This window comes from Cebus imitator, unplaced genomic scaffold (assembly GCF_001604975.1).
Source record: "Cebus imitator isolate Cc_AM_T3 unplaced genomic scaffold, Cebus_imitator-1.0 Scaffold28, whole genome shotgun sequence".
Taxonomy (NCBI): domain Eukaryota; kingdom Metazoa; phylum Chordata; class Mammalia; order Primates; family Cebidae; genus Cebus; species Cebus imitator.
In genome coordinates, this window is record NW_016107343.1 from 5,727 (window position 1) to 14,191 (window position 8,465).

General features: G+C 39.7%; 1 protein-coding gene across 4 annotated transcripts in view; it reads right to left on the bottom strand.

Moving 5' to 3' along the window:
- Positions 1-1,547: 1,547 nt before the first annotated feature.
- The window catches only part of IL18 (interleukin 18), a 21,754-nt gene continuing 14,836 nt past the window's right edge, over positions 1,548-8,465 (bottom strand). For all 4 annotated transcript variants that reach the window (XM_017523258.2, XM_017523261.2, XM_017523259.2 and 1 more), the window contains exons 4-6: positions 6,975-7,109; positions 5,447-5,580; positions 1,548-1,787 (exon numbers count right to left, since the gene is read on the bottom strand). In XM_017523258.2, coding sequence (XP_017378747.1) covers positions 1,566-1,787; positions 5,447-5,580; positions 6,975-7,109 — 491 coding nt within the window. In that variant the 3' untranslated portion in view covers positions 1,548-1,565. The remainder of the gene's footprint in view (positions 1,788-5,446; positions 5,581-6,974; positions 7,110-8,465) is intronic.

The following is an 8,465-nucleotide window of genomic DNA, read 5'->3' on the forward strand; positions in this document are numbered from 1 at the left end:
GGGCTTCAGTTTGGACCAACCTCAGTCACATGCTCACTCCTAAAAGAATCACTGTGATGAGTACATACTCTCAAGGAAAGAAGGATGGGGTTATGCCTGAGTCAATCACGAACCACCAGTGGAACTGGTAGTGATGCAGGTGAACCCCCAAACTGGGGCTCAGCCTGGGAGGGTCCTTGTGTGCAGGAAAGAATTCAACAGCCAGTCGACAGAGTAAAGTAAAAGCAAAGCAAGTTTCTTAGAGCAACAGAGTCCGGGAAAATGGCAGCTCCATAGACAGAGCGGGGCTATTCCACAGGCAGAGTAGTACTTGTGGATTGCTGGCTAGCTCTGTGTGTGTGTGTGTGTGTGTGTGTGTGTGTTTTGAGGTGCAGTCTCACTCTGTTGCCCAGGCTGGAGTGCAGTGGCACAATCTTGATTTACTGCAGCCTCCGCCTCCCAGGTTCAAGTGATCCTCCTGCCTCATCCTTTTGAGTGCTAAGATTACGGATGCCCACAACCACACCCAGCTAATTTTTATATTCTTTGTAGAGACGGGGTTTCACCATGTTGACCAGGCTGGTTTCGAACTTCTGACCTCAAATGATCTGCCCACCTCGGTTTCCCAAAGTGCTGGGATTACAAGGGTGAGCCATTGTACCTGGCCTGCTAGCTAGGTATATTATTTATAGCTACTCCTTAACTATATGCTAAATAAGAAGTGGGTTATTCACATATTTTCTAGAAAAGGGGTGAGGATTCCTGGGACAGAGGGTTCCTCCCCTTCTAAAGCATATAAGGTAACTTCTGGGCATTGCCATAGCGTTTGTCAGCTGGCATTGGTGGGAGTGTCTTTTAATATGCTAACACATTATAACTAGCATATATTCAGCAGTGAGGGCAATTAGAGGTCACTTTTGTCACCATCTTGGTTTTAGCTCGTGTCTTCACATCCTGTTTTGACCAGATGCTTTCTTGATCATCGGGGTCATGACCGGTGCTTGGAAAACAAGTCCTGCTGATCTCCTGCCTCAGAAGGGAGGGGCGGTGGTATACACCAATCCCACCCCAATCACCTGCCTGCCATAGCACGGAGGTGTTGAAATGGATCTTGATGGTTTTAATGATATTCTTAAAAATTAGAAAGTTTAAATAATCAATATCTTTTGTCATTAGGACTAATAACCCAAAAGAGTCAAAAATAATTATATGAAGTATAATTAATATGCCAATTAACAATGTAGAATGTGTTTTCAGACTATGAACTTTTTAAACATTATACAAATATTTTATTCACTTGGATAAGCGAGAGTCCATCTGCTTTTGTGAAAGTTCATTCTTTTTTTTTTTTTTTTAAAGATGGGGTTTCTCCATGATAGCCAGGCTGGTCTTGAACTCCTAACGTCAGGTGATCCACCCACCTCGGCCTCCCAAAGTGCTAGGATTACAGGCGTGAGCCACCGCGTCCGGCCTTGTTCATTCATTTCTTAATGATGTTTTTCAAGCCCAGTATTTCTTTCATGTCACCATTAACATAACCTTTCTAAATACAAAAATTCACAGTTCACATTATGAAATTTTAATAGCTAGTCTTTGTTTTGAACCGTGAACAATATAGATTTATCCCCCAATTCATCCTTTTTTTTCAAAATGAGTTTAAAAAGATCTTTCTCTTTTTCACAAGCTAGAAAGTATCCTTCGTATGATGAAGATTCAAACTGCATCTTATCATCATGCCCTGGAACACTTCTTTGAAAAAATATGATGTCACTTTTTGCATCAATGATGTTATCAGGAGGACTGATTTCCTATAGAGAAAAAAACCAAAATTACCTAATTATTTCAGGACATGAACAATTTGAATATATGAAGTTTATTTTGAAGTATGTTACTGAACAGAACAAAAGTAGTTTGTCTTCTCAAGAGTTATATAAAAACATCTCTGAACAGCAACAATGACCTCCTCTCTTTTTTAACTCTGAATCTCCTATTCTCCCTGTCATGGGATGCAGGGAGATCCAGGCCTCTAGTTTTCCCCTATCCATCAGACAGCTTACTTCTCTGCTATTCCATTGAGTGGTGTCCACATCTGCTCAAGATGAAGTAGAGTTCCAGCAAAGACCATAACCTTTTTGGGCTAATGTCAGTTCCTGTCTTCTATAAACCATTCACAGCTAAAGACATCAATGACCTCCTCCCATAAACTTATGCTAGTTTGGCTGGGCGCAGTGGCTCAAGCTTGTAATCCCAGCACTTTGGGAGCCCGAGGCGGGTGGATCATGAGGTCAGGAGTTTGAGATCAGCTTGACCAACATGGTGAAACCCTGTCTCTACTAAAAATACAAAAATTGGCCAGGCGTGGTGGTGCACGCCTGTAATCCCAGCTACTCAGGAGGCTGAGGCAGGAGAAGCACTTGAACACGGGAGGCATAGGTTGCAGTGAGCCAAGATTGCGCCACTGCACTCCAGCCTGGGTGACAGAGTAAGACTCTGTCTCAAAAATAAATAAATACAAAATAAAAAAACTTAGGCTAGTTCTAGTTTTTCTTTTTGCTTTGAGACAGGGTTTCACTCTGTATCCCAGCCTGAAGTGCAGTGGTGAAATCATAGCTCACTGCAGCCTTGAACTCCTGGGCTCAAGCAATCCCCTTGCCTTAGTCTCCTGAGTTGCTGGGATTATAAATGCACACCACCACACTTGGCTGATTTTTAAATTTATTTTTGTAGAGATGGCGGGGGGGTCAGGGTGGAATCTCACTTTGTTGCCTAAGCTGGTCTTGAACTCCTGGCCTCAAGTGATCCTCCCACTTCAGCCACCCAAAGTGCTGGGATACCAGGCACGAGTCACCATATCTAGCCTGGCCAGTTCTTGTTTCAGAGCCAACCATGAGAGAGACAGGCGCCAGGAATCTTAGCTCACTCTTTCAGTGGAGCTGGAAATTAAAACTTACTGTGAATAGAACCAATACTTGTTCTACAGCTAGGCCCTGGATTCCTGTGTAAACCTGCTGTATTGGCTCAGCTGGCAGTCCTGGACTCTGTCTCCCTGCCAAGAACTCTAGTTCCATGGTAGTCTTGAATTTCTGTCCTGAATATGGTTTACTTGGCTGGGCCCTGCCCTAGAAGGCCAAATTCTGATTGCTGTATTTTATTATCTAGAACATAGGCTACTTTTATAACCATTGCTAAGATCCTTATTAGTGGCAGGAAAAGAGATTAAAGACAAGAGCTAAAACTGGTCCTAGTCCACCCCCCTCTGCTCTCTCCCTCTCTCCCTGTCTCCAACTAATATGTATTCCTTCCAGAAGCAGATTTGCTATGATACTGATGAAACTTAAATGTCAGATTCTCTTATTTGCACAGGTCTCTTCTAGCCACCCCTGCCCTTTCAAAAATTTGAAATAAATGATTAAGCTTATGCCTTTGGTAGCTTTACATTCTTTTTTTTTTTTTTTTTGAGATAGAGTTTCATTCTTGCTGCACAGGCTGGAGTGCAATGGACTGATTCAGCTTACTGCAACCTCTGCCTCCTAAGTTCAAATGATTCTCCTGCCTCAGCCCCCTGAGTAGCTGGGATTACAGATGTACACCACCACACCCAGCTAATTTTGAATTTTTAGTAGAGACAGGGTTTCTCCATGTTGGTCAGGCTGGTCTTGAACTCTTGACCTCAGGTAATCTGCCTGCCTTGGCCTCCCAAATTGCTGGGATTACAGGGGTGAACCACTGTGCCCAGATATATTCTTTTCCTTTAGTAGGGCCATTGAAATTGTATAAGCTTCAGACTCCCCCAAATACAGATTTGTCTAATTCCTACTAAGTACCAAGCATTATTTCCATCTCCTTAACATTGTCGCCGTCTCCCCCAATAAGAATCCACTTGTAGGTCGAACTTATCCTAGTTTCTGAATCTGCCTCTGCAGCTGAGTTTTCCTCTATCCCATGTAGCTTGAGCTTGGCCATATCCTTCCCTTCTAATTCTGTTGCTCAGTAACAGCATGCTTAACCCTTTCCACCCCACCCTTCCATCCCAGGCCACTAATGCTATTTTGATAACTAAGCTGCCTGCCTGTCAGGTCTAGAATGGGGACTCCGAATTGTCACCTGAAAGGGTGGCACTTTGGCTGGAGGGAGATAGCTGAGGGATTTGTCTGGAGGCTATATCTGTTGTATATGTACTGTTCTTACTTGGATTATATTTTAGAGTGGCTTTTTTCTCTCTCCCAAGTTGCCCCTTGGTACTTTCACTAAGGTTATATCCTAACTCTCTTTCACTGGGGACTGGGTGGGCATAAAAGCAGTTATTTATTGGTAAATCTCCACTCAAAAAGAATCTTCACGACATGAAATTCTCCTCTGAAGCATTGTCAATTTGTAAGCATCACTGGCTACCCTTTTTCTCCCCCCGCCGAGACGGAGTTCAGCTCTTGTTGCCCAGGCTGGAGTGCAATGGCATGACCTTGGTTCATTGCAACCTCCGCTTCCCAGGTTCAAGTGATTCTCCTTCCTCAGCCTCCCGAGTAGCTGGGATTATAGGCACGTGCCATCACGCCCAGCTAAGTTTTTGTATTTTTAGTAGAGACAAGGTTTCATCACGTTGGCCAGGCTGGTCTCAAACTCCTGACCTCAGGTGATCCACCTGCCTTGGCCTCCCAAAGTGCTGGGATTACAGGCGTGGGCCATCATGCCCGGCCTTCTGGCTACTGTTACTGTGAGGAGAGTTTCCTGGCTCCGTCTGTAGCTATAGTTAATTGTGGTTTATCTAACAATAATGGAGGAAAGAGAGAAATATAATAGAGAATAATAACAGAGAATAATAGAGAAAAAGTAGTAGCTAGAAATACTTTATACCTGGTTTTCAGATAATTATAGCATTACTTTTGTAGCTGATCCACAAACTTTATTCTATTAGATTAACATTAAAAATAACATACATCAACTGGAAGCTGAAGCTTGTGTCTAAGACTTAGGCTAAGGATCAGGAACAAAACAACTAGGGATTGAAGTATCATCATAGTTTACAAAGGTGTGGAAGTATAGAAGGATAATTAGCTTCTTCATAGCAGAACTTATTCTGGAAAGTTACATGTTATTCTTAAATATATAACTCACTATGGATTCTATACTATTCTTGTATAAAGACTGATTATTCAGGAGATGCAGGTCATAAAACAAGTGTTATATCTTCTCCTCCCGGTGACAGGCTCAGAAAAACCAGTGTTATCACAATAGGTAAAGAGTTTGATAATTTTTAGGAAGTATTCATTTTAATGGTTCTCTGCTTCTTGTTATTTCTGTTCTAGACAAAAGGTTGGTCTGAGGATATTTTTCTAATTATATTATTTATATTAACATTAGAAATAATATATTTCTAATTATATTATTTATATTAACATTAGAAATAATATATTTCTAATTATATTAATTATATTAACATGATTGAAAACACAGTAAGGCTCAGTCTTACCTTAAAGGAAATAATTTTGTTCTCACAGGAAAGAGTTGAAATTTTTCCACACTTCACGGAAATGGTTACAGCCAGACCTCTAGGCTCACTATCTTTATACATATATATGATAAATATGGTCCGGGATGCATTTTCTGAAAAAAGTATAATAAATGAGAACTCTAGTCAGAAGAAATTTTGCACAGCAACATTTGTGAAAATTTAACCAAAGAACAGTCCTTAATACATTTGTTCCCATGTTGAGACTTGGCCAGTCTGCAGGAGACTATGTACAGCCAGTCGGACATTTTTAAAAACACATTTCAGTCCTGGCATGGTGGCTCATGCCTGTAATCCCAGCATTTAAAAGTTAAAAACAATCTTTTAAAATTTGTATCTTTAAAATACTCAAAAAAGTTGTAGCATGTGTCTTGTAACACACATTAAACTGTGATGTGGGTTGTTTGTTTGGGAGGCTGAGACAGGCAGATCACTTGAGGTCAGGAGTTTGAGCCCAGCCTGGCCAACATGGTGAAACCCCATCTTTACTAAAAATACAAAAATTAACCGAGTGTAGTAGTGCGTGCCTATAGACCCAGGTACTCGGGAGGCTGAGGCATGAGAGTCACTTGAATCTGGAAGGAGGAGGTTATAGTGAGCTGAGATCGCACCACTGTACTCTAGCCTGGGTGACAGAGTCAAACTGTGTCTCAAACAAATAACTTCCAATTTAATATGTGTTACATATACATGCTACAACTTTTTTGAGTATTTTAAAGATATGAATTCTAAAAGCTTGTTTTTAACTTTTAAATGCTAAATAAAATATTTAAAATATATTTGTTAAGGTAAGCGTTCAGTATTTTTAAATAATGCACATTCAACTGCTTTAATTCAGCCTAACTTCGATATTTGGAATTCATATTTTGGAAGGCACAGTAGACTTGATCATTTTCTTTTCAAGTTGTTTTTTTTTTTTAAATTTTGAGACAAGATCTTTACATCACCCAGGCTGGAGTGCAGTGGCTATTCATAGGCTTTATCACAGTGTATTTATAGCCTCAAAGTCCTGGCCTCAAGCAATCCTCCTGCTTGAGCCTCCCAAGTAGCTAGGATTACAGATAGATGCCACCACACATGGCAACTTAATCATTTTCTATTGTACTTTAAGTTTCTGGGGGAAGATAGACTCATTTGAAATGCATATTTATTTTTAATATTTTGAAAACTATCAGCATTTTCAGCTGTAATGAGCAGGGATTAAGCAACCAACTATAGAGGTTTTAAACAGTTAAAGCAATCATAATGAAGGGATCGGTGATTCAAAGGTAGGCTCAGAGTGGCAAGACCCCTATCAATGTCTTATTGTATTCAATTTTTTACCCCAGCTAAAAAACGTGGATGCCTTATAAAGTTTCTTGTAAGTAAAATTGTTATTACTCCTGTGACTTTTCATCTGAGGATTGGGATTAGTAGGGAAAAATATAAGTGGTAAAACAGAATGAGAAGAAGTAGCTAGTCATTTCTGTTTGTGAATAAAAATAATTACCTTCACAGTCAGAATCAGTCATATCCTCAAACAGAGGGTAATTTCCTTCACCAAGGAAGAGAACTTGGTCATCCAAATTTCTTATAATTGATAATTTGGATTTAAGCTTGGCAAAGTGATCTGTTTCCAGGTTTTCTATAATAAACATTAAATCTCATTAAAAATACATACTTTCTTTGTTAATCTACAAATAAGTATGCTATATATTTCAGTTTCGAAAAGTATTGATGACAATCTTCTGTTCCAGAAGCAGGCACAATAAAGTTGGCTATTTTCTTTTTAACCTAATCTCAAAGGCACACTCAGATTCTTGTTACCACTCAGAACTATTCTGCCTCTGAAATGTTAACTTCAAGCATCTTACTTTCTGACCAGTCTCTTCTCCTTTTAGTTTTCTTACACTTTTACTTCAACTATACATGTTCTTAGATTTCACAATATCCTCCAGTCTCCTGACTCTTGTATTTCCCCTCTAACCTCTTCCTATCTTCCCTTCCTTCCCTGTGCAGCTGGATCTCAGAGTTCACTTTGTCTGCCATTTTGCTGGGATATTAAATCCCTAACTCATTTGTCTTTCTGCTACAAAACTCCAAACATGGCTGCTGAGTGCTGCTGGTGAGCAATATAGCACGTGTTCAAATCGGTGCCATTACAAGCATATCAGTTGTCAAAACTTCTTTTGCTTTCCAGTTCAGCACTCTCTTCCATAGTTCATAGCCGCAATTCCAAATTTTCTTTGCTCTCTTCAGGACCTCTCTACCATCATCTCTGCTTCCATTTTCAGCAAATGATTTCCTGCTCTGCGACTCCACTTGCAAACTTAACTCTGGCAGCACAGGAGTTGCTAAAGAAAACTAAAAGAAGGGACTGGTCAGAAAGTGAGATACTGGAAGTTATCTCCTCTCTCCTTTTTGTCCCAAGGGGAAATGCGAAGGTCTGACTCCCATTTGTGCTCGGCATGTACCCTCTACTGAAACCCTGATTGACCAATCATCCTTCTCTTCTATCAACCCAGCAATTCTACCTCCTAGATTTTCTCCTAAAGAAACAATCAGACAAATGTGTAAACATTTTTGTACAGGAATGCTTATGGGAACACTGTTAATAACAACAACAAACTGTAAACAAACATCCACCAATTAGGAATGGATTAAATAAAAAGGGCAAAGATATGCCCTTATTGTGAAATGTTATGACTTTAATATAACTGCAATTACTCATTGCCATGGAGAGATGTCCACATATATCACTAACTAGAAAAAGCAGCTTAGGTATGGTATAATCCCTTTTAATATAAATATAATCATTTCTGTGTCTGTATATAGATATATTGAAAGAAGTATAAATATATTGTATCAAAATGGTAGCTATCATTATTTCTGGGTGGTTTTCATACTTTTATCTTTCATACTATCTTTTTTCGTTGCCTGAATTAGTTATAATGAACACATTTTCCTAATCAAAAAAGCACAAAGTTCTTTTTTTTTTTTT